The 25,282-nt window shown below is 54.2% G+C and overlaps 2 protein-coding genes across 2 annotated transcripts in view; one reads left to right on the top strand and one right to left on the bottom strand.

Annotated features, from left to right (window-relative positions):
* The window catches only part of focad (focadhesin), a 36,450-nt gene extending 12,873 nt beyond the window's left edge, over positions 1 to 23,577 (bottom strand). The window contains 26 exon segments of the mRNA XM_068756184.1: positions 167 to 314; positions 421 to 510; positions 605 to 840; positions 1,000 to 1,116; positions 1,266 to 1,374; positions 1,486 to 1,527; positions 2,196 to 2,287; positions 2,482 to 2,574; positions 2,689 to 2,810; positions 5,571 to 5,759; positions 7,681 to 7,819; positions 8,996 to 9,079; positions 10,768 to 10,818; positions 10,984 to 11,118; positions 11,198 to 11,324; positions 11,508 to 11,635; positions 12,654 to 12,755; positions 12,965 to 13,069; positions 16,408 to 16,668; positions 22,096 to 22,149; positions 22,151 to 22,290; positions 22,381 to 22,468; positions 22,545 to 22,751; positions 22,839 to 23,040; positions 23,171 to 23,272; positions 23,447 to 23,577. Coding sequence (XP_068612285.1) covers positions 167 to 314; positions 421 to 510; positions 605 to 840; positions 1,000 to 1,116; positions 1,266 to 1,374; positions 1,486 to 1,527; positions 2,196 to 2,287; positions 2,482 to 2,574; positions 2,689 to 2,810; positions 5,571 to 5,759; positions 7,681 to 7,819; positions 8,996 to 9,079; positions 10,768 to 10,818; positions 10,984 to 11,118; positions 11,198 to 11,324; positions 11,508 to 11,635; positions 12,654 to 12,755; positions 12,965 to 13,069; positions 16,408 to 16,668; positions 22,096 to 22,149; positions 22,151 to 22,290; positions 22,381 to 22,468; positions 22,545 to 22,751; positions 22,839 to 23,040; positions 23,171 to 23,272; positions 23,447 to 23,577 — 3,294 coding nt within the window.
* A 471-nt stretch (positions 23,578 to 24,048) lies between these two features.
* Positions 24,049 to 25,282, top strand: part of LOC137911801 (protein AF-9-like) — a 23,699-nt gene continuing 22,465 nt past the window's right edge. Inside the window, exons 1-4 of the mRNA XM_068756183.1 lie at positions 24,049 to 24,053; positions 24,238 to 24,400; positions 24,485 to 24,631; positions 24,757 to 24,924. Coding sequence (XP_068612284.1) covers positions 24,049 to 24,053; positions 24,238 to 24,400; positions 24,485 to 24,631; positions 24,757 to 24,924 — 483 coding nt within the window. The remainder of the gene's footprint in view (positions 24,054 to 24,237; positions 24,401 to 24,484; positions 24,632 to 24,756; positions 24,925 to 25,282) is intronic.

Genomic DNA, 25,282 nt, shown 5'->3' with positions numbered 1-25,282 from the left:
ATACTCCATCCATCTGTTCATGGTCCGGCCCCTCTATCAAATTTTAGAACCTATTGTGGCCCGCGAGTCAAAAGGTTTGCCCACCCCTGGTTTATTGTGTCCTACACATCACCGGTTTATGTGAACTATTACACAACGGTCTGGAGTAGCGTAGAGTACTTCTTACTTCCTGCAGTACTCGCCCCTGCCCGCTGCTCTCCTCCAGGCCGGACAACAGTTTGTCCAGCGTCTGAGAGACGCTCGGATGTTTGTCCGTCGGTCCACTGCCACAGAGAGCTGAGAGCACCAGAGCCAGACCCAACACGCAGCCAGCTCTGAGTGGGAGGGTAAGCAGAAACGGAACATCCTGTCTCAGGCGTGCAGGGAGGCGCCCGCGCGGCCACAGCGCCACCAAGCTGCACAAACAGGTAAAACTCTGACCTGTGTTCCAGGTTTGGGTTGAAGGAACATCTTTCCAGAGCACCCAGAGAGCCGAGGAAAAGGTCCGAGTCCCTCTGAACCAAGCCGTCACTGGAGAGCGCAGACAGAGACGGGATCCAGAGACGGGATCCAGAGACGGGATCCAGAGACGAGTTTGGGTCGCGACCGCAGACAAACACCCTACCTGAGGTGCTGGTGCAGGTTGGACAGCACCAGGCCTAGTGCCAGACCAGAATGGAACTGGACAGCCTGGGAGTCATCAGCGGTGGACGACCCCGGCAGGTTGTCCTGCAACACTGACAGGACCTGGACCAGACTGTCCCTCTGCCACAGCACCATGACTGGGACCAGCAGGGACAGCGCCAGGCTGGCACAGGAGCGAGCGACGGCACTGGCCACGTTCCCACCCGAGTAGGAGCGCTGGGAGGGAAGACGTGTGCGTGATGAGGGCAAGTTATCCCGGCTACAAGGGTGAGGACCGCAGCGTTCACCGTAGGTCCACTTCAATAAGACAGGATGTCCAGGAGGACAGGAGGACATCCTGTCAAGTCAAGCATGCAGCAAAGAAAGGGAGCTTACATGCAGGAACCACGGGAACACCTGTCCTCTGGCCTTGTAGGTGCTGCTGCTGATGCTCAGCAGGGTGTCGAGGACCATGGACAACCAGCCGACTGAGGGGACAAACTCCGGTCCAGCCTGAAGCCAGCATCAGGAAAGACTTGGTGAGATTTACCACACATCTAGAGAGTAAAGCGTCTCTGAGGACACGGACGTGATGCGTCCGAGCTCGTCTCGTTTAACCCAGTACTCATGAGTATTTCCAGGCCGTCTCTGAAGTGTTTTACCCCGAGGGTCTCGTCACTGTCAGCAGGCAGGCTGCTCTCATACTGAGCCAGGGCAGCAGCCAGACCCCCCAGAGCCAGGACCGAGTTCCCCTGAACAACAGGACTGTCCCTGAGGACACAAAGGCCGTTCTGTTCTCAGCACTAGTGCGCCTGTCGGTCCAACTCGAGCCCAAACGGGTCCTGTAAGTATGAACCGTTGGGACGGGAGAGGAAGACTCACTCGGTAGCAGATTTGATGACGTCAGCGAGGCGGTCTCTGGACCTGAGAGACAAACATTCATCAGCAAGAGAGGAAGATAAAAACAGCAGCAAGGTGTGGACACGATCACATGATCACATGATCACATGATCACATGATCACACGATCACACGATCACACGATCACACGATCACAGGATCACAGGATCACACGATCACAGGATCACAGGATCACACGATCACACGATCACACGATCGCACGATCGCACGATCACACGATCACACGATCACATGATCACACGATCACATGATCACACGATCACACGATCACACGATCACACGATCACACGATCACACGATCACACGATCACACGATCACACGATCACATGATCACACGATCACATGATCGCTACAGAGCAGGTCATAACGTCAACAATATTAACTTCTATTTTGAGCTGTCAATGTACGTACACATGTACATTGTGTGTACGCCGTGTGCACGCTGTGTGTACGCTGTGTACACATTGTGTGTACGCCTTGTGTACGTTGTGTGTACGCCGTGTGTACGCTGTGTGTACGCCGTGTGCACGCTGTGTGTACGCCGTGTGTACGCTGTGTGTACACGCTGTGTGTACGCATTGTGTGTACGTCTTGTGTACGTTGTGTGTACGCCGTGTGTACGCTGTGTGTACACGCTGTGTGTACGCATTGTGTGTACGTAGTGTCCTCACCACAGCCAGGCACAGAGCTGCTGGTACTGCAGCTCCTCTTCCCGGTTCTTCCCGGCTCGGTTCTGCTGCAGCTCCAACTCGGCCCGTCGACCCTGAGGACCCAGATAAAGCGTCACTCCACAGCTCAGTACATGTATGTACTTCTGTACATGTACTTCTAAAGGAAACCAGCAGCTGCCCTGAGTGTACCCCCCTCGCACCCCGGCTTTCTGCCTCGTGTCAGAGGAGGACATTGTCTCTGGGCTGTCCTCCCTGTCCTCCCCGTCTGTGGGACAGAAGAACGAACCTGCAGGACGGCGTGAAAGGCTCGGCTCATGAAGCCCCTCCAGGCTGCTGGCAGGAGGAGAGCGTGGTGCCATTCGGACAGCTGCATGTTCACCTGCAGGGGGCGCACAATGAGACGGGGAGACGGGGAGCGCCCTTCACGAGGCGAGCCTCGTCATGTTAACCTGCAGGGGGCGCACAATGAGACGGGGAGCCCCGTCATGCTCACCTCGTGGAGGAGAGTCGCCAGCGTCCGCTGGAAGCTGCCGCTGCGGCTCGGCAGGAAGCGGCCGATGGCTCTGCCGTCGCGGTCGCTCTGCACCGGCAGCTCGTAGCAGAGCAGCAGGCCAGCTGCTCAGCGACGCACAAGGACACACAAACACACACAAACACACACAGACACAATCCTCAGGTGAAGACAAACACGCTCTCAGTTGTCTTTAGCCTCGTCGCGCGGGGTGTCACAGGGCTCCGTTCTGGGCCCCTTGCGTTTCACACTGCACCTTAAAGCACGGCTGAGGAAAGGGAACCCTTCTTCAGTTAAGCGGACATCGAGGTCCCATTAGGTCCCAGTGGCCCCCGCAGACCCCCCTTGTTTACCGGGGCCCCCCGACACCGTTTGGGAAGCCTCGGACTCGGACTGGGATCTCAAGGAGGTCCTTCTTGTCGCGAGACCCGTTGTGAGATTTGGAAATACGTTCACGGCGGCGTCCGGCTGCTCAGATTAGGAAATCACTGCTGCATCATTTTCCCACTTTCACAGTCGACGAAAAATATATCGACGATGTTTTCCGCTGTGCCGTGGAAGATCCGGCAAACGACGACAATCCGTCCAAAAAGCGCAACACGGAAGTTAACTTTGGTACCTGGAATGTGTGTGGCGCTCGCTCTCAGGCAAAAAGAATCAACATCTTAGAGCATCTCTCAAAATTAAAAGCAGACATTTGTCTCCTACAAGAAACCCATTTACAAAAATCAGAAGAGAAATTACTCACAGACACAAACTTCAGTCGAGTTTTTTCTGCCTGCTATAACAGCAGACAAAGAGGAGTCTCTATATTAATACACAAGTGACTACTCTTCACGTTAAACGACAGTAAGGGATCGAGTTAACGGGTCCTTCCTCCTCGCCGTCCTACACAGGCTTAGTTTTGGAGTCATTTATTCACAATTTTCACAACTTTCAGACGATTCCATCAATTGGACAAAATCAACATTAACAGGCACCGAACCTGCAGACCAGGACCCAAACTACTCCTTTCCTACGGGCAATCTAAAGTACCCGGGCGTAAATATCTCACCTAAACTGTCTGAGTTAACCCGATTAAACTTCACCCCACTTCTGGATAAAATCAGCAGTGATCTGAAGCGTTGGAATAACCTCCCGATATCCCTTTTGGGAAGAATAGCCACCATCAAAATAAAAGTTTTACCACAAATCAATTATTTATTTTCAATGATTCCGTTTAAACCAACTTCCAACTGCTTCCAGTCGTTGGATTCAGCCATCACCAAATTCTACTGGAAAAATAAAAAAGCAAGAATTAGTCTATCTACCCTTCAGAGGAGTAAATCTAAAGGAGGCCTGGAAGCCCCAAATTTTATGAATTATTACTTGGCTAACCAGCTACAATATCTTGTACTATGGATGCACCCGAATAGAGACTCTAATTACTGGTTAGAATTGGAACAGAAGGACTGCAAGGATATTAGACTCGCAGATCTCCCCTTTATCACAACAACCATCAAACGGCATAACTGTTTTAAAAACCCGATGATTTCTTCCACCTTGTCCGCCTGGTGGAAAGCGTTAGAAGTTACAAACTCCAAACTGGAACCCTGCATGTTCTCTCCAATCTGGAATAACTCTGACTTTCAGGCTAGCAATCAACCTTTCCATGTAGGTATGTGGGAACAGAAGGGAATCTCTCAACTCCATCATCTCTTTCATGACAATACGTTTATGTCATCTACAAAATTGTTCCAAAAATATGAACTCGGAAGCGGAAATTTCCTTTACTATCTTCAGGTAATGAATACAATTAAGAAAAGAATTCCAACGCTCCGGGGCCCGCCTCAGCCACCTGTATTTGTTATGGAAGTCACAAAGATTTCCCCGACAGTTAAAAAGACCCTTTCTAAGATTTATAAACTCCTCTCAAGCACAGATACGATATTTCTTCCCATCTCAAAATGGGAGACGGATCTGTCACTAACCCTAGATCATGACTTTTGGACACAAATCTGTGAAAATGTATTTAAAATGACAAAACACAGAAATCTTCAACTCATCCAGTATAAGATCCTTCATAGAACACACATTACTCAGTATATGATGAAGAAAATGGGCTTTTCTGAATCTGACATCTGTTCTCAATGCTCCCAAAATACTGCTGACACTTATTTCCATGCCCTATGGTTGTGCTCACCCGTCCAGGATTTCTGGGTCGCAGTATCACATAGACTGTCGTCCATCTTAGATTGTACGTTCCCTTTATCTCCGATCTCTTGTCTACTCGGTGACTTGGCAGAAATCGTTATTTCACAGAAACAAACGCACCCCACACTCGCAGCCCTCGCCATCGCCAAGGAAACAATCCTCGTTAACTGGAAGAATAAACAGTCTTTAAACATCAATCATTGGTTGAACCTCCTCATAGAACACATATCAATGGAGAAAATCTCTGCTTCCAAAAAATAAATAAAAAATATTTGAAATATTTTACAGAAAGTTGGTCTCCTTTTATTAAATCATTAAATATAAATATTGCAACCTGATTCAGTTAAAATCAGATTTGCCCCCCCCCCCCCCCCCCCCCAAACATCAGTCAATGATCAGAGATATTGAGGAGCACATTCTGAAGCTCCATTTACCGCAATGTTAACAAAAAGTCCAAAGTGATCCAGAATCCAGGATCTTTCTGGATCAGCACCAGAACTTAATCATCCTGGTAACATTCCCAACATTCCTGAAAATTCCATCAATGTGAGTCCGGAACGTTTTGAGCTCTCTTGCTAACGGACAGACCCCCGCCTCGGTGGAGGCAATAGCAACGTCACGCTAACGCAAGCCGCTCTTCATCACACCTTCCTCATCGTCGATTGGGTCACCTGTGAGTCCGGGCTTCAGTCCAGGCTGCTTGTTTCTCTCGTAGGTCTTCAGCATGAAGGAGGGAATTCCTGCCAGCGTTTTACCCCGGCTGGAGCGCAAGCTGCCCCGCCTCCGGGCAGAAAAGTACACCCCCCGAGGAATCCGGCTCATCTCCTGCCCCACCAGGGACGTGAGGAAGCACCCGAAGGCTGAGGACACAGAGAGCAGGAACGCGAGTCACCTTCAGATGCCACGCCCAGAAACCTCCACCGGCACTCAAAACCAGGAGAAGACATCTAAGCCACAAAGTGAGGACGCAGACCCCCTAGAGTGGGACAGCACTGAGGACGCAGACCCCCTAAAGTGGGACAGCACTGAGGACGCAGACCCCCTAGAGTGGGACAGCACTGAGGACGCAGACCCCCTAGAGTGGGACAGCACTGAGGACGCAGACCTCCTAAAGTGGGACAGCACTGAGGACGCGGACCCCCTAAAGTGGGACAGCACTGAGGACGCAGACCTCCTAAAGTGGGACAGCACTGAGGACGCAGACCCCCTAAAGTGGGACATCACTGAGGACACAGACCCCCTAGAGTGGGACATCACTGAGGACGCAGACCCCCTAGAGTGGGACATCACTGAGGACGCAGACCCCCTAAAGTGGGACATCACTGAGGACGCAGACCCCCTAGAGTGGGACATCACTGAGGACGCAGACCCCCTAAAGTGGGACATCACTGAGGACGCAGACCCCCTAAAGTGGGACATCACTGAGGACGCAGACCCCCTAAAGTGGGACATCACTGAGGACGCAGACCCCCTAGAGTGGGACATCACTGAGGACGCAGACCCCCTAAAGTGGGACATCACTGAGGACGCAGACCCCCTAGAGTGGGACATCACTGAGGACGCAGACCCCCTAAAGTGGGACATCACTGAGGACGCAGACCCCCTAGAGTGGGACATCACTGAGGACGCAGACCCCCTAAAGTGGGACAGCACTGAGGACGCAGACCCCCTAAAGTGGGACATCACTGAGGACGCAGACCCCCTAAAGTGGGACATCACTGAGGACGCAGACCCCCTAAAGTGGGACATCACTGAGGACACAGACCCCCTAAAGTGGGACAGCACTGAGGACGCAGACCCCCTAAAGTGGGACATCACTGAGGACGCAGACCCCCTAAAGTGGGACAGCACTGAGGACGCAGACCCCCTAGAGTGGGACATCACTGAGGACGCAGACCTCCTAAAGTGGGACATCACTGAGGACGCAGACCTCCTAAAGTGGGACATCACTGAGGACGCAGACCCCCTAAAGTGGGACAGCACTGAGGACGCAGACCCCCTAAAGTGGGACATCACTGAGGACGCAGACCCCCTAAAGTGGGACATCACTGAGGACGCAGACCCCCTAAAGTGGGACATCACTGAGGACGCAGACCTCCTAAAGTGGGACATCACTGAGGACCCAGACCTCCTAAAGCGGGACATCACTGAGGACGCAAACCCCCTAAAGTGGGACATCACTGAGGACCCAGACCTCCTAAAGTGGGACATCACTGAGGACCCAGACCCCCTAAAGTGGGACATCACTGAGGACCCAGACCCCCTAAAGTGGGACATCACTGAGGACCCAGACCCCCTAAAGTGGGACATCACTGAGGACGCAGACCCCCTAGAGTGGGACATCACTGAGGACCCAGACCCCCTAAAGTGGGACATCACTGAGGACGCAGACCCCTCTGCAGCAATGATGGAACCTTTTCTTTCATATGTTTTGGTCGTATTTATTTTGGGTCAAACAGCGTGTTTGACCCGGTTCTTTGGTGCCGTGATGCCCCTCCTCCGCGCTAGCATCCAGGCTGCTCCAGGGATCCTCTGTTCCTGATAACGTCCCCCCCATGCTCATCCAGACCTTCTGGAGTGATTCTGCTAAAGGACGATCACATAACCCGGCTCCTCTCTGGCCCTCATCATAGATCACATGAGACGACGTCACTCCTACAGGTCCAGCTCGTTTACTGGGACAGGCCCAGAGGGACGAGGACACCCGCCATGCTCCTTCGTGGTTAGGGGTAGGGTCAGCCGGAGTTCTGTGATGAGGTCCGTCTCAGGAGTTAAACCCACCTGGTAGGACAGATGCAGGTGCGAGAGCCATCAGCTTGATGTAAGATGATCCGGGAACAGAGACATCATCACTTTCTTCATCTTCCTCCTTATCCTGTGGGTCTTCATCAGGTTGAGGGAGTTTTGGAGCTGGTCTGGCCTTTGGAGGAGGGGCAGCCGCAGCATGACATCATCACAACAACTCATAATAAGACACTCCCACAAGCAGGTTCAAAGGCGGGGTGGACCAAAACCACGGCAAGACACTAAGACAGAGTAACACACGGTAAGACAGAGTAACACACGGTAAGACAGAGTAACACACGGTAAGACACTATAACACACGGTAAGACAGAGTAACACACGGTAAGACAGAGTAACACACGGTAACACAGAGTAACACACGGTAAGACAGAGTAACACACGGTAAGACAGAGTAACACACGGTAAGACAGAGTAACACACGGTAAGACAGAGTAACACACGGTAAGACAGAGTAACACACGGTAAGACAGAGTAACACACGGTAAGACAGAGTAACACACGGTAACACACGGTAAGACAGAGTAACACACGGTAACACAGAGTAACACACGGTAAGACAGAGTAACACACGGTAACACACGGTAAGACAGAGTAACACACAGTAAGACAGAGTAACACACGGTAAGACACTGTAACACACGGTAAGACAGAGTAACACACGGTAAGACAGAGTAACACACAGTAAGACAGAGTAACACACGGTAAGACACTGTAACACACAGTAAGACAGAGTAACACACGGTAAGACACTGTAACACACGGTAAGACAGAGTAACACACGGTAACACAGAGTAACACACGGTAAGACAGAGTAACACACGGTAAGACACTGTAACACACGGTAAGACAGAGTAACACACGGTAAGACAGAGTAACACACGGTAAGACAGAGTAACACACGGTAACACAGAGTAACACACGGCTAGACTGTAACACACTATAACAATGTAAGACACAATAACACACTATACGACATCGTAACATCCTGTAGTACGTGAGAAAATGTAAGACACTCTAACACGGCTCTAAGAGATTCATATCAGGCAAAAGAGTGAGCAAATAAAAGATCAATAATATATTAATCACCTGTTACAAGATATTTAAATATATTTGAAACCGTTCAAAGTATTTGTTGTCAAGGAACTTTCTGCCGATAAAGCAAAACTTTATATACAGGTACATACATACAACTTAATAAACACAAGATGATCCTTTTAAATGCTACGTCTCCTATCCCTTAAAAATAAATAACAGAAACATCATCAGAGTAAAGTAACGATGAAGGACTTACTGCTTCAGGAAGGAGTTTTATGGTATGAACTGCTTCAGGAAAACCTGCCAGAGCACTGAAGCCACAGCTGGACACATCTGGGTCCTGATGCAGCAAACACGTTTCAACACACACTGATGTTACGCTTAACAGAACCACAACAGAAGAGGCATCCAACTTGTTTCCGAGGATGATGAGCAGACTCTAGAACAGGGGTCAGGAACCTCTGGCTCGGGAGCCGGATGTGGCTCTTTTGATGGCCGCATCTGGCTCGCAGACAAATGTTTAATTATAAAACAAAATAGTTTCCTTACACTCGAAACTATTTTCTAGTCGCTCGAACCGATCAGTTGGTTAGACTTCAGACGTGCCTTAAGGACATTAACTCCTGGATGACCGAGAACTTCCTGTTATTAAATCTAAATAAAACTGAGGTTCTGGTTCTTGGGCCAAAGCATCTCAGAAATGTTTGTTCTAGTGTTGGAGTTCAATTCAATTCAATTCAGTTCAGTTTTATTTATACAAGTCGTCTCAAGGCACTTTACAGGATTAGCGGGGAAACACAGAACCCAACCTGCCCCACAAGAGCAAGAACTCTGGCAACGGAGGCAAGGAAAAACTTCCCTTTAACGGGCAGAAACCTTGGACAGAACCTAGGCTCATGGTGGACGGCCATCTGTCTGACCGGCTGGGTTGAACTAGACGGCGTCTCAGTGTCCACCAGCACCACGTCCAAGAATCTGGGGGTAGTCTTTGATCAGGACCTGTCCTTTCAGTCCCAGATAAAGCACCTTTCAAGGACTGCGTTCTTTCACCTTCGGAATATTTCAAAGGTCAGGCACCTACTAACCCGAAAAGATGCAGAAACAATAGTCCATGCTTTGGTGACTTCCAGACTGGACTACTGCAACTCCTTACTGTCCGGCTGCCCAAAAAGGTCTATTAAACATCTCCAGCTAATCCAGAACGCAGCAGCTCGTGTTCTAACAGGAACCAGACTGAGAGAACACATTTCCCCTGTTCTGGCGTCTCTGCATTGGCTTCCTGTTAGGGAACGGATTGAATATAAAATCCTTCTACTCACTTTTAAAGCCCTCACTGGCCAGGCCCCTCCTTACCTTACAGAGATGATTATCCCGTATTGCCCCACTAGAACCCTGCGGTCCCAAAATGCTGGCCTGCTCGTGGTTCCAGAAATATCCAAGAGCAGACAGGGGGGCGGAGCTTCAGTTATCAAGCTCCTTTATTGTGGAATCAGCTCCCTGATTGGTTCGTGAGACAGACACCATCTCTATGTTCAAGAGTAGATTAAAGACTTTCCTTTTTAACAAAGCTTATAACTAATCGATGCAGTAATCAATATAATCAATATGCTGTCATTAGGCAGCATTGGTGGCTTAACATCATGACACACTGAGCTCCTCCCCCTTTATCTGGTTATTCATGTTATAAATATATGTCAGTAATCTCTCTCTCTTCCTGTAGTCTTGTTCTCTCTCTCCCTCTGTTTGTCCCTCTCTCTGTCTCTGTCTGCAGGTCCTTCTAGTCTCTCTCTCTAAATTGGGTTCCGTCTTTCCCTGCTGATCCTGTAAAGTGCATTGAGATGATTTCCTGTTATATAAACAAGTTATATAAATAAAACATAAACCAGACTTCCCATTAGCACCCTGTGACATTTACCTCTGAAGCATTGCAGCTGACTTTAACAGTTTCACAAGCTCCATTTAAAGGTGTAAAACACACGCACACACACACACACACACACACACACGCACACACACACACACACACACCTTGCTGAGGGCATAGGTCCACAGAAAGCTGACAACCTCCTCTTTCAGTTTCTGGAAACAGAAAGTAAACAGACATTTAGAGCAACTAACTCCATCGTTTCATAATTTAATGTCGTTACTTATGGTCAGACCTTCAATCTTTATCATTCAGACAGTCCTGTTCAGTCGGTTTGTTTAGGACACGCCCACTGAAGCCTTCCTGAACCAATCCCGTACCTCGTACTCCTCTGACCGGACCCTGAGCTGAGGAACCAGAGCCAGCAGTTCAGCCGTGGCTCTGACCACCAGGGGGCGACGGTCGCAGCTCAGCTGAGGCCCGAGACTCCTCCACGTTGACACAATGTCCACCACCTGCAGAAGGAGGTCCATTACACACACACACACACACCGTGTGTGTGTGTGTGTGTGTGTGAGAGAGAGAGAGAGAGACCTCTGCCTGACACAGCTCCTTCAGTCCATGGAGAGCGAGAGCTGCTGGGGTTGCCATGTCTGCTCTGGTGCACTGCTGAAGAGTTAATGTGATGGAAGCCAACATGTCACTGCAGTGCTGGTAAGGCCTAGGACACACACACACACACACACACACGCGCGCACACACACACACACACACGCACACACACACACACACACACACGCACACACACACAGGAAAACGAAAGTGAAGAGGCGTGAGGACGGCGTCGGGGTCATGGACACTCGTACGTGTTCCACGCTCGGTCCGGTGCGCGTCCTGGTCTGACCTCTCTCTGCAGATGTCCCTGAGGCAGGCGGACCTGGCCAGGACCTGCTCCCACTGCGTGTCCCGCCCCACCATCACCCGGCCGTCCTGCTGGCCCAGCAAAGCCTGCAGCTCCGGGTAGATTCGATTCTTAGAGGAAGAGACAGTCCACGTTCAGATAAAAAAATAGAACGTCTGCATCTGTGTCACGTGCGTTCCGCTGGCGAGTGCAACGTTTTAATGACCATTATTAATGTAACATAATAGGGTTTTTATTATGTTACATTTGAACACGTTTCACTCGCGTAAGCTTTTGGGTCATTTTAACGTGGAGTTAAATGTCTAATTTTGACGTGTTGAATCCATCCATCCATCTTTCACCGCTAATCCGGGGCGGGTCACGGAGGCAGCAGACACCTCCCCTCCAGCACCCTGGAATAGACTCACGCTGAGGAGCATGAGCCCCCTGTAGTTGGAGCACACCATCTGGTCCCCCCACCCCGCTGCCAGTCCAGAGGCACTGTCCCCCGAAGTTCTCCCGGAGGTTCGCTGGGGTAAACGCTAACGGCTGAGCTTTGCAGGTATAACCGAGCCCGCCCCAGCACGCCGCCGCTCACCGTGGCAACGCCAGAGAAATGCAGCACTCCAGTGGGTTCGGGTCCAGAGCCCAAGCTGTGAGTGCAGGTGAGGCCGACTATATCTAGATGGTACTTCTCAACCTCCGGCTCCTTCCCGCCCAACGAGGGGACATTCCATGTCCCAAGAGCTAGTCTTTGTGTCTGGGGATCAGGTCGTCAAGCCCGCCGCCATCGACTGCCACCCTATCCACATTGCACCCGTCCCCTATGGTTCTCTCGGCCGACGGCGAGTCCACCAAACGACCCCAGGCCTAGCTGCAGGGCGGGGCCGCAGTTGCGCCATACTGGGCAACGTCACGGTCCTCGCTTGTAATTCTTTCATAGGGGCTTTCGAACTGCTCCTAATCTGACCGGTCACCCAGGACCTGTTCGCCATGGGAGACAAGCTCCCGACAACATAGCCCCCGGGGGCACTCAAACCCCCCCCACCATGATAAGGTGGCAGGTTCAAGGGGGGAACTTAACACGTGTCTCACGTGTAGTTTTAGCACGTTTATCCCGTGTCGTCTGAGAACGCTACAATCACAAACCTGTTTCTTCCAGAGAGACGTCATGAGGCGCATCGCCACCGCCCTCAGCCTGGGGCTGCTGGCGAGCCTGAGGAGGGTCGGCATCACCATGGGAACGCAGAACTGCAACATCACAGGTTCACAGGATCTGAAGTCAGCGTTCTGAAAAACCCTCACCATCACACTGTTACAGCAGACAAGAGGCCTGATGCTTCCGTTGGCCGGTTCGGTGTTCACATAGTAACAGTACACAATATCCAATAAGGCAAAACACGGCCGGCACTGAATGAGTTAATGTGTGGAGTCTGTGGACAAACAGAGACTCACAGCACCTTGTGAGTCCCGAGGTTCGGCAGACAGCTCAACACAGCATGAGCCCGGAGAGGATCCTTCTCCTTCCCCAGTTTGAATAACAGCAGAGGGACCAGGGGGGGGACCTGAGGACACATCAGGTGAAACAGGGGACACTTTCAGTCCCAAAGCAAAGTCCAGCTGTCCCACCTCCACCAGAGACACGGACACACAAGCAGAGCCTGTGTTGAGAGAAGAGATTCTCATCAGAAGGATGTCAGTTCAATCTGTGGACATAAAATAAAAACTATTGTCCTTCACAGCCGAACCTGAAGACACAGCGGAAACTAAAGACACAGCGGAACCTGAAGACACAGCGGAACCTGAAGACACAGCGGAACCTGAAGACACAGCGGAACCTGAAGACACAGCAGAAACTAACTACCGTATTTTCCGCACTATAAGGCGCGCCTAAAAGCCTCTAATTTTCTCAAAACTTGACCCTAAGCCTTATAGTGAGGTGCGCCTTTTATATGGTTAATACGGTAATGGCAGCCACCATAGTTTTGTGTGTGTGTTGGGATCGGGAGCTCAGTGTGTCTGTGTCTGAGGTGTGCGCCCCTCCCCCGAGAGTGAGTGAGTGAGAGAGAGAAGCACGCAGGCGACAGAGAGAGGGAGGGGAGATAGAGTTACAGGAAAGTGAAACTTAAGTCTGGAAGGATCAGCTAACAGCTGAGCAACCAGCCGGCTGGCTCGGTACCAGTGAGCAAGGCAGAGAAATCTACAAGACGTTGACCTGGGCCGACGGTGAAAAGGAGGATCCTTCTAAGGACAAGTTTGCAAGCGAACTGCGTGGGAACTGAATTATCTGACTGTTTTGCTGGCATTCCCTTTAGCGCGGCTCCACTTAGTGCATGCACAACGCAACTCCAGCCACTACAGTAGTTTCCATGCGCCTTATAGTGCGGTGCGCCTTATATGTGGACAAAGTTCTAAAACAGGTCACTAATTGAAGGTGCGCCTTATAATGCAGTGCGCCTTATAGTGTGGAAAATACGGTAACTATCGACAACACCCCCCTCACTCCGTCCCCACTCATCCGCAGCCTCGGCGTCCTCCTCGATTCGACTGTCATTTCACCATCATGTTAAACAAATAACCCGGACTGCATTCTTTCATCTCAAGAACAGAGCTCGCCTCCGCCCGTCACTCTCCTTCTCCGCCACCGAAACCCTGATCCATGCCTTCGTCACTTCCAGAATCGACTACTGCAATAGTACTCTATGGTACACCATCAAAAACCCTACATAAACTGCAATACATTCAAAACGCCGCTGCTCGCCTCCTCACCCACACCGCTCCCGTGAACACATCACCCCGGTCCTTAAAAACCTTTACTGGCTCCCGGTCCCCCAACGAATACAGTTCAAAGTCCTCCTCATCACTTTCAAAGCTCTCCATAATCTGCCCCCCCCACCTCACAGATCTGCTCCACCATCACACCCCATCTCGTTCCCTCCGCTCCTCCGACCCCAACCTCCTGTCCCTCCCCTGAAGGACCAAGCTCCGAAGCTGGGGAGACAGAGCCTTCTCCGTCTTACCACAACCGCTACGAGCTTGCCCGGATCTAAATACATTTTAAAAAGATCTCAAAACTTATCTGTTCGACATTGCTTTTAATGTATTATTTTACTGTTTGAATTTTATTGATTTTATAACCGTGTTCACATTTTTATTGTTTGTATTTTCTGTATCACTTTACTGTTTTTATTATGTACACTGTAAAGCGTCTTTGAGTTCTCAGAAAAGCGCTATATAAATAAAATGTATTATTATTCGTCCTCGCTATATAAATAAAATGTATCATTATTCGTCCTCGCTATATAAATAAAATGTATTATTATTCGTCCTCGCTATATAAATAAAATGTATTATTATTCGTCCTCGCTCCATTACGCATGGAGTTCTTCCATTCACAGCGGTGCCTTGTTCAGAACAGAGTTGATGTCCAGCACCATTTCCACCGACATGATGGGCACCAGAGCGGCTGGTCCCAACCACGGTGCTAATGAGAGCTAAGAATGAAGGAGGTCATTACAGGTCATTACAGGTCATTACAGGTCATTACGCCGTGTCTCCTGTTACAATTCTATCGTATTCATATAGCATCAGATCATAACAGGTTAATGTCTCCTCTGGTCGTCATGTTTGATGAATATAAGTCGTACAGTAAACAGTAGCATGTATTACCGTACAAGTACAGTAAACAGTAGCATGTATTACAGTACAAGTACAGTCAAACAGTAGCATGTATTACAGTACAAGTACAGTCACACAGTAGCATGTATTCCAGTACAGGTACAGTCAAACAGTAGCATGTATTACAGTACAAGTGCAGTCACACAGTAGCATGTATTACAGTACAAGTACAGTCAAACAGTAGCAAGTATTACAGTACAAGTACAGTCAAACATCCTGTCTAAGAGGAGCATTTCCAAAAAGCCCTTGCGGTCTTGTTTCCGTTGAAAGTCCTTCGTACATAAATCATCGACATTTAACAATACAAATAAAACTAATATTAAATTACTCAATTGATGCAAAATAACAATAAATTAAAAAGACACATAATATGTACAACGTAGGCGGACAAAAAGGGGGGGGGGGGTTGATCCGGAGAGAGTCGTGATGACTATCTCCGTTTCTGTCCCCCTAAAAGGTGTATTTTTAGGGCCGTTTTGAAGGAGGCCAAAGAGGTGCATGTTTTGAGGGCGGGAGTCAAACAGTTCCACCCTTAGGGGGCAGTATTGTAAAAAGATGATTTACCCATGTTGGTCCTGTAGGAGGGGGTAATCAGGTTGTTGTTTGAGCTCCCTCTAGTGTTGTGGCTGTGGGTGTCACTAAATCTGTGGAGGTGTTTATTCAGGTATGCAGGGATTGAGGGGACTGAGGGCAGAGCTGCATTGACTATTTTAAATGCCAATCCCATTTTGAGTTGTTTAACCCTGTCTTCTACCCTGAGCCATTTTAGGCTAGCAAAATGTCCAGGAAGAAGGGGGGTCATGGGCCCCAGATTGAGGAGTAGCCGAATGTTAGAATAATTTATGTTTATTTCCATTGCTCTAACTTTGAGAGGAACAGCCCCATCTGGTGGGCAGAGTGTGCAACCAGCTAAGCCACACCCTTCAACCGTGTCAATAAAAATGACCCGGGACTGGAACTCGAGGAGCAGAACGTGCACGGCGCCGGTCATGACAGGCCTGCCTGTTCCATTGTGTGTTTGATTATTAATAAGATGTCTAGCGGTCTATTCTCTAACACCCAATCAGTTTGTTTTGGGAACTACTTTCATGTTGTTAAGTCGTGTGCCATGCTTTCTGCTTTCCTTTGGGTGGGGGGGGGGGGGGGGGTTAGGGATCACCTGCCCTGCTTTTAGATCAAAGTTCTTTCTCACATGTTCACCTGAGTATCTGTGTGCTTTGCCTACCTGGCAGGGGTCGGCTGAGGCTATCGCCTGGCTGGCGGTCAGAGCCAGACGGCTGATGTCCTCCTCGCCCGTCAGGATCAGATGGGCCACCATGAGACTGAGGGGGCCCAGCTGGCACTGGCTCGATGACAGGGCGGCGCTCACAGACAGCAGCCAATCAGCCGCCGCCGCCGGATCGGCCACCAGTTTACGCAGAACGGCCAGAGCTGTGCTGAGCTCGCTGTACCAGGAGCAGAGCGGGAGTTCCAGCGGTGCAGCAGACTGGTGAGGAGGAGACAGGTGAGGGGGAGACAGGTGAGGGGGAGACGGGTGAGGAGGAGACGGGTGAGGAGGAGACGGGTGAGGAGGAGACGGGTGAGGGGGAGACGGGTGAGGGGGAGACGGGTGAGGAGGAGACAGGTGAGGGGGAGAGGGGTGAGGAGGAGACGGGTGAGGAGGAAACGGGTGAGGAGGAGACGGGTGAGGAGGAGACGGGTGAGGGGGAGACGGGTGAGGGGGAGACGGGTGAGGAGGAGAGGGGTGAGGGGGAGAGGGGTGAGGAGGAGACGGGTGAGGAGGAAACGGGTGAGGAGACAGGTGAGGGGGAGAGGGGTGAGGAGGAGACGGGTGAGGAGGAAACGGGTGAGGAGGGAGACGGGTGAGGAGGAGACAGGTGAGGAGGAGACAGGTGAGGGGGAGAGGGGTGAGGAGGAGACGGGTGAGGAGGAGACGGGTGAGGAGGAACGGGTGAGGAGGAAACGGGTGAGGAGGAAACGGGTGAGGAGGAAACGGGTGAGGGGGAGACGGGTGAGGAGGAGACGGGTGAGGAGGAGACGGGTGAGGAGGAGACGGGTGAGGGGGAGACGGGTGAGGGGGAGACGGGTGAGGAGGAGACGGGTGAGGAGGAGACGGGTGAGGAGGAGACGGGTGAGGAGGAGGACGGGTGAGGAGGAGACGGGTGAGGAGGAGACGGGTGAGGGGGAGACGGGTGAGGAGGAGACGGGTGAGGAGGAGACGGGTGAGGAGGAGACGGGTGAGGAGGAGACGGGTGAGGGGGAGACGGGTGAGAGGGAGACGGGTGAGGAGGAGACAGGTGAGGGGGAGAGGGTGAGGAGGAGACGGGTGAGGAGGAAACGGGTGAGGAGGAGACGGGTGAGGAGGAGACGGGTGAGGAGGAGACGGGTGAGGGGGAGACGGGTGAGGAGGAGAGGGGTGAGGGGGAGAGGGGTGAGGAGGAGACGGGTGAGGAGGAAACGGGTGAGGAGACAGGTGAGGGGGAGAGGGGTGAGGAGGAGACGGGTGAGGAGGAAACGGGTGAGGAGGAGACGGGTGAGGAGGAGACAGGTGAGGAGGAGACAGGTGAGGAGGAGACAGGTGAGGGGGAGAGGGTGAGGAGGAGACGGGTGAGGAGGAGACAGGTGAGGAGGAGACGGGTGAGGAGGAAACGGGTGAGGAGGAAACGGGTGAGGAGGAAACGGGTGAGGAGGAAACGGGTGAGGGGGAGACGGGTGAGGAGGAGACGGGTGAGGAGGAGACGGGTGAGGAGGAAACGGGTGAGGGGGAGACGGGTGAGGAGGAGACGGGTGAGGGGGAGACAGGTGAGGGGGGAGACGGGTGAGGGGGAGACGGGTGAGGAGGAGACAGGTGAGGGGGAGAGGGGTGAGGAGGAGACGGGTGAGGAGGAAACGGGTGAGGAGGAGACGGGTGAGGAGGAGACGGGTGAGGAGGAGACGGGTGAGGAGGAGACGGGTGAGGAGGAGACGGGTGAGGAGGAGACGGGTGAGGAGGAGACGGGTGAGGGGGAGACGGGTGAGGAGGAGACGGGTGAGGAGGAGACGGGTGAGGAGGAGACGGGTGAGGGGAGACGGGTGAGGGGGAGACGGGTGAGGAGGAGAGGGGTGAGGGGGAGAGGGGTGAGGAGGAGACGGGTGAGGAGGAAACGGGTGAGGAGACAGGTGAGGGGGAGAGGGGTGAGGAGGAGACGGGTGAGGAGGAAACGGGTGAGGAGGAGACGGGTGAGGAGGAGACAGGTGAGGAGGAGACAGGTGAGGAGGAGACAGGTGAGGGGGAGAGGGGTGAGGAGGAGACGGGTGAGGAGGAGACAGGTGAGGAGGAGACGGGTGAGGAGGAAACGGGTGAGGAGGAAACGGGTGAGGAGGAAACGGGTGAGGAGGAAACGGGTGAGGGGGAGACGGGTGAGGAGGAGACGGGTGAGGAGGAGACGGGTGAGGAGGAAACGGGTGAGGGGGAGACGGGTGAGGAGGAGACGGGTGAGGGGGAGACAGGTGAGGGGGAGACGGGTGAGGGGGAGACGGGTGAGGAGGAGACAGGTGAGGGGGAGAGGGGTGAGTAGGAGACGGGTGAGGAGGAAACGGGTGAGGAGGAGACGGGTGAGGAGGAGACGGGTGAGGGGGAGACGGGTGAGGGGAGACGGGTGAGGAGGAGAGGGGAGGGGAGAGGGGTGAGGAGGAGACGGGTGAGGAGGAAACGGGTGAGGAGACAGGTGAGGGGGAGAGGGGTGAGGAGGAGACGGGTGAGGAGGAAACGGGTGAGGAGGAGACGGGTGAGGAGACAGGTGAGGAGGAGACAGGTGAGGGGGAGAGGGGTGAGGAGGAGACGGGTGAGGAGGAGACAGGTGAGGAGGAGACGGGTGAGGAGGAAACGGGTGAGGAGGAAACGGGTGAGGAGGAAACGGGTGAGGAGGAAACGGGTGAGGGGGAGACGGGTGAGGAGGAGACGGGTGAGGAGGAGACGGGTGAGGAGGAAACGGGTGAGGGGGAGACGGGTGAGGAGGAGACGGGTGAGGGGGAGACAGGTGAGGAGGAAACGGGTGAGGAGGAGACGGGTGAGGGGGAGACGGGTGAGGGGGAGACGGGTGAGGAGGAGACGGGTGAGGGGGAGACGGGTGAGGAGGAGACGGGTGAGGAGGAGACGGGTGAGGAGGAGACGGGTGAGGGGGAGACGGGTGAGGGGGAGACGGGTGAGGAGGAGACAGGTGAGGGGGAAAGGGGTGAGGAGGAGATGGGTGAGGAGGAAACGGGTGAGGAGGAGACGGGTGAGGAGACGGGTGAGGAGGAGACGGGTGAGGAGGGGGAGACGGGTGAGGGGGAGACGGGTGAGGAGAGGGGTGAGGGGGAGAGGGGTGAGGAGGAGACGGGTGAGGAGGAAACGGGTGAGGAGGAGACAGGTGAGGGGGAGAGGGGTGAGGAGGAGACGGGTGAGGAGGAAACGGGTGAGGAGGAGACGGGTGAGGAGGAGACAGGTGAGGAGGAGACAGGTGAGGGGGAGAGGGGTGAGGAGGAGACGGGTGAGGAGGAGACGGGTGAGGAGGAGACGGGTGAGGAGGAAACGGGTGAGGAGGAAACGGGTGAGGAGGAAACGGGTGAGGGGGAGACGGGTGAGGAGGAGACGGGTGAGGAGGAGACGGGTGAGGAGGAAACGGGTGAGGGGGAGACGGGTGAGGAGGAGACGGGTGAGGGGGAGACAGGTGAGGAGGAAACGGGTGAGGAGGAGACGGGTGAGGGGGAGACGGGTGAGGGGGAGACGGGTGAGGAGGAGACGGGTGAGGGGGAGAGGGGTGAGGAGGAGACGGGTGAGGAGGAAACGGGTGAGGAGGAGACGGGTGAGGAGGAGACAGGTGAGGAGGAGACAGGTGAGGGGAGAGGGGTGAGGAGGAGACGGGTGAGGAGAGACGGGTGAGGAGGAGACGGGTGAGGAGGAAACGGGTGAGGAGGAAACGGGTGAGGAGGAAACGGGTGAGGAGGAAACGGGTGAGGAGGAAACGGGTGAGGGGGAGACGGGTGAGGAGGAGACGGGTGAGGAGGAGACGGGTGAGGAGGAGACGGGTGAGGAGGAAACGGGTGAGACGGGTGAGGAGGAGACGGGTGGGTGAGGGGGAGACAGGTGAGGAGGAAACGGGTGAGGAGGTGACGGGTGAGGGGGAGACGGGTGAGGGGGAGACGGGTGAGGAGGAGACGGGTGAGGGGGAGACGGGTGAGGAGGAGACGGGTGAGGAGGAGACGGGTGAGGAGGAGACGGGTGAGGGGGAGACGGGTGAGGGGGAGACGGGTGAGGGGGAGACGGGTGAGGAGGAGACAGGTGAGGGGGAGAGGGGTGAGGAGATGGGTGAGGAGGAAACGGGTGAGGGGGAGACGGGTGAGGGGGAGACGGGTGAGGAGGAGAGGGGTGAGGGGGAGAGGGTGAGGAGGAGACGGGTGAGGAGGAAACGGGTGAGGAGGAGACAGGTGAGGGGGAGAGGGAGTGAGGAGGAAACGGGTGAGGAGGAGACGGGTGAGGTGGAGACGGGTGAGGAGGAGACAGGTGAGGAGGAGACAGGTGAGGGGGAGAGGGGTGAGGAGGAGACGGGTGAGGAGGAGACAGGTGAGGAGGAGACGGGTGAGGAGGGAAACGGGTGAGGAGGAAACGGGTGAGGAGGAAAAGGGTGAGGGGGAGACGGGTGAGGAGGAGACGGGTGAGGAGGAAACGGGTGAGGGGGAGACGGGTGAGGGAGGAGACGGGTGAGGGGGAGACAGGTGAGGAGGAAACGGGTGAGGAGGAGACGGGTGAGGGGGAGACGGGTGAGGGGAGACGGGGTAGGAGGAGACAGGTGAGGGGGAGAGGGGTGAGGAGGAGACGGGTGAGGAGGAGACGGTGAGGAGGAGACGGTGAGGGGGAGACGGGTGAGGGGGAGACGGGTGTGGAGGAGACAGGTGAGGGGGAGAGGGGTGAGGAGGAGACGGGTGAGGAGGAGACGGGTGAGGAGGAGGACGGGTGAGGAGAGGACGCGGGTGAGGAGGAGACGGGTGAGGGGGAGGGTGAGGGGGATGGGTGAGGAGGAGAAGGGGTGAGGGGAGAGGGGTGAGGAGAAGACGGGTGAGGAGGAAACGGGTGAGGAGGAGACGGGTGAGGGGGAGAGGGGTGAGGAGGAGAGGGTGAGGAGGAACGGGTGAGGGAGGAGACGGGTGAGGAGGAGACGGGTGAGGGGGAGAGGAGGAGACGGGTGAGGAGGAGACAGGTGAGGAGGAGACGGGTGAGGAGGAAACGGGTGAGGAGAAACGGGTGAGGAGGAAACGGGTGAGGGGAGACGGGTGAGGAGGAGACGGGTGAGGAGGAAACGGGTGAGGGGAGACGGGTGAGGGGGAGACGGGTGAGGAGGGAAACGGGTGAGGAGGAAACGGGTGAGGAGGAAACGGGTGAGGAGGAAACGGGTGAGGAGGAGACGGGTGAGGAGGAGACGGGTGAGGGGGAGACGGGTGAGGAGGAAACAGGTGAGGAGGAGACAGGTGAGGGGGAGACGGGTGAGGAGGAAACAGGTGAGGAGGAGACAGGTGAGGGCGAGACGGGTGAGGAGGAGACGGGTGAGGAGGAAACGGGTGAGGGGGAGACGGGTGAGGAGGAGACGGGTGAGGAGGAGACGGGTGAGGGGGAGACAGGTAAGGAGGAAACGGGTGAGGAGGAAACAGGTGAGGAGGAGACAGGTGAGGAGGAGACAGGTGAGGAGGAAACAGGTGAGGAGGAGACAGGTGAGGAGGAGACAGGTGAGGGGGAGACAGGTGAGGGGGAGACAGGTGAGGGGGAGACAGGTGAGGAGGACATGAACACTGCAGGAACATGTTTCAGCCCGCGGCTGAAACATGTTCCTGCAGTGACGATCGTTTCTCTGTAAACCGGTCCCCTCTGTGGGGGACCGGTGGGGGGGAGACTCGTCACCTGTTGGGGTTTATCCGTGTCCCTGCTGACACGGCGGAGCAGACGGAGGGCCAAGGTCCCGGTTGAGGGTGTGAGTCCGGCGGTCAGCCAGTGGCTCGGTGAGGCTGGAGCACAGCAGAAGCTGCAGTACAGGAAGAACCAGGACCGGACTCAGCCAGGGCGGCGGCTCGGCTCGCTCCGGGACCAGACTCAGTGCTGGGGGGGGGGGGGTTCACTGGTGACTCACAAGTTCCTGCTCTGAAAGGAATGGGGGGTTCTGAGCATGAAGACAAACATGGTGTTTACCCAGAGTGAGCAGGCCGCTCTGCAGGGCTGGGGGGGCCTCCAGGAGGAGCAGGGCCACGCCCATCAGCAGTTCATCCAACGGCAGCTCCTGCAATTAGCATATAGGTTTAGGGTGGAGACAGTACCGTTCACATGGCAACCGCCCACCTGCTACCAGGCCTCACCTGGTGGCAGGCGGGCAGGAGCTGCTGCAGGAGGCCGAGGAGGGGTCGCCCGTCGGCGTCCAACGCGAGGCAGAGGCGACAGGCACAAAGGAGCTGCAGGAGGAGCCCCCCCCTTTGGCTGCTCCAGCGATCCGAGGCTACCAGGAGACCCTGAAGCAGAGCGTCTACGAACGCCCCCAGCTCCAGCACGGCCTCCACGCTGTCCACCTGCCGGCACACGGGATGACACGCCCTTAACCCATGCTGCCGCTGACCCCCCCCCCCCCCCCCCCATGTCACTGGCTGATCAGTCACCGGCATGTGAGGAACAAGCTGACAGAGGCAGCGCAGCAGAGCATCAGTCACTGCAGGGGGGGCCGATGCAGGTCCGGGCCGTGCGCTCAGCAGCACCTTGAGGAGGTTGTGTCTCAGGAGGGCCTGCTGGGGGGGTCTCTGAGGCTGGCAGTACAGGTACTGCAGGAGGGGGGCCAGCATGGTGACGTAGGCTGGCTCGTTTCTGCAGGCCAGAAGCACACAGAAAGAAAAGGCTCAAACATGCGACCCTGGAGGGGGCTCCTGACCACAGATGCAGGGGTGGGAGCCACTGTATGGGGGGGGTTCAGGGGCCGATGGACAACCACTCGAACCTGTCCGCCGCCCGCCGGATGAAGTCACCGACCTCCAGCAGCAGAGCCGGCCAGCAGTCCCCGCGGTTCTCCAGGGCTGTGACGTATGGGTGGGGGCTGCTCCTGCAAAACAGAGAGGAGACATCCAGCCCCCACCAGAGACCTGCTGGTCGTCTGGAGGGGTAACGGGGCACGTCCCTTTCACCTGACCTTGCCTCATGTTTGCATGGTTCCAGAACAGTCCTGTGGTTCCTCGGTGTTATCTGACTGCAGATAGTACGCTGGTTCCAGGCTTACCTCACAGAATAGGGACAGACGAAGAGCGTCCGTCTGTCTCGGAGATCCGCCTGCATCTGGAGCAGATGTCCGATCACCTTCATCAGACCCTGGACGTTCCTGCCCACCGTCCAGAAACCAACACACAACATGAAGGAGAATAAGAAACCCAGTGAAAAAGAAAGAACGCCTCACAAATCGAGTGACCGATGGGCCGCGACGGATGGGAGGGGGTCGTCTGCAGCTCCTCATTGGACAGCCTTGGACCACTATGGCCTAACGTACGGCTTAAAGTAACGTACGGCTTAAAGTAACGTACGGCTTAAAGTAACGTACGGGCTAAAGTAACGTACGGCTTAAAGTAACATACGGCTTAAAGTAACGTACGGCTTAAAGTAACGTACGGCTTAAAGTAACGTACGGCTTAAAGTAACGTACGGCTTAAAGTAACGTACGGCGTAACTTAACGTTGTACGGCGTAACGTTGTACGGCGTAACGTTGTACGGCGTAACGTTGTACGGCGTAACGCTGTACGGCGTAACGTTGTACGGCGTAACGTTGTACGGCGTAACGTTGTACGGCGTAACGTTGTACGGCGTAACGTTGTACGGCGTAACGCTGTATGGCGTAACGTTGTACGGCGTAACGTTGTATGGCGTAACGTTGTACGGCGTAACGCTGTATGCCGTAACTTAACGTTGTACGGCGTAACGTTGTACGGCTTAACGTTGTACGGCGTACGTTGTAACTTTGCACGCTGCAACGTTGTACGCCGTAACGTAACCTTGTATGGTGTAACGTTGTGCGGCAGCCGTGACATAGCGAAGGTAAACCGTGACATAGCGAAGGCGAGCCGTGACATAGCGAAGGTGAACCGTGACATAGCGAAGGTGAACCGTGACATAGCAAAGGCGAGCCGTGACATAGCAAAGGTAAACCGTGACATAGCGAAGGTGAACTGTGACATAGCAAAGGTACACCGTGACATAGCGAAGGTACACCGTGACATAGCGAAGGTACACCGTGACATAGCGAAGGTACACCGTGACATAGCGAAGGTGAACCGTGACATAGCAAAGGCGAGCCGTGACATAGCGAAGGTGAACCGTGACATAGCGAAGGTAAACCGTGACATAGCGAAGGCGAGCCGTGACATAGCGAAGGTAAACCGTGACATAGCGAAGGCGAACTGTGACATAGCGAAGGTACACCGTGACATAGCGAAGGTACACCGTGACATAGCGAAGGTACACCGTGACAGAGCGAAGGTACACCGTGACAGAGCGAAGGTAAACCGTGACATAGCGAAGGCGAACGTGACATAGCGAAGGTGAACTGTGACATAGCAAAGGCAAACTGTGACATAGCGAAGGTAAACCGTGACATAGCGAAGGCGAACCATGACATAGCGAAGGTGAACTGTGACATAGCAAAGGCAAACTGTGACATAGCGAAGGTAAACCGTGACATAGCGAAGGCAAACTGTGACATAGCGAAGGTACACCGTGACATAGCGAAGGTAAACCGTGACATAGCGATGGCGAGCCGTGACATAGCAAAGGTACACCGTGACATAGCGAAGGTGAAATGTGACATAGCGAAGGTAAACCGTGACATAGCGAAGGTAAACCGTGACATAGCGAAGGTAAACCGTGACATAGCGAAGGTAAACCGTGACATAGCGAAGGCGAGCCGTGACATAGCGACGGACGACTGCATGTCAAACCTGTCTTTATGGACAGATGTTCACATACTTCTCAGATCATTATTGCTTTTATCATCCAGAATATCTAAACCAAGGCCCAAGTTGAAGATGTCTCTTTTTCAGAGATGCACAGCCAAGAGCAAATGAAACG

This window comes from Brachionichthys hirsutus, chromosome 23 (assembly GCF_040956055.1).
Source record: "Brachionichthys hirsutus isolate HB-005 chromosome 23, CSIRO-AGI_Bhir_v1, whole genome shotgun sequence".
Lineage (NCBI taxonomy): Eukaryota > Metazoa > Chordata > Actinopteri > Lophiiformes > Brachionichthyidae > Brachionichthys > Brachionichthys hirsutus.
Note: the sequence above shows the minus strand (reverse complement) of the source record. Positions and strands in the feature narration are given on the sequence as shown.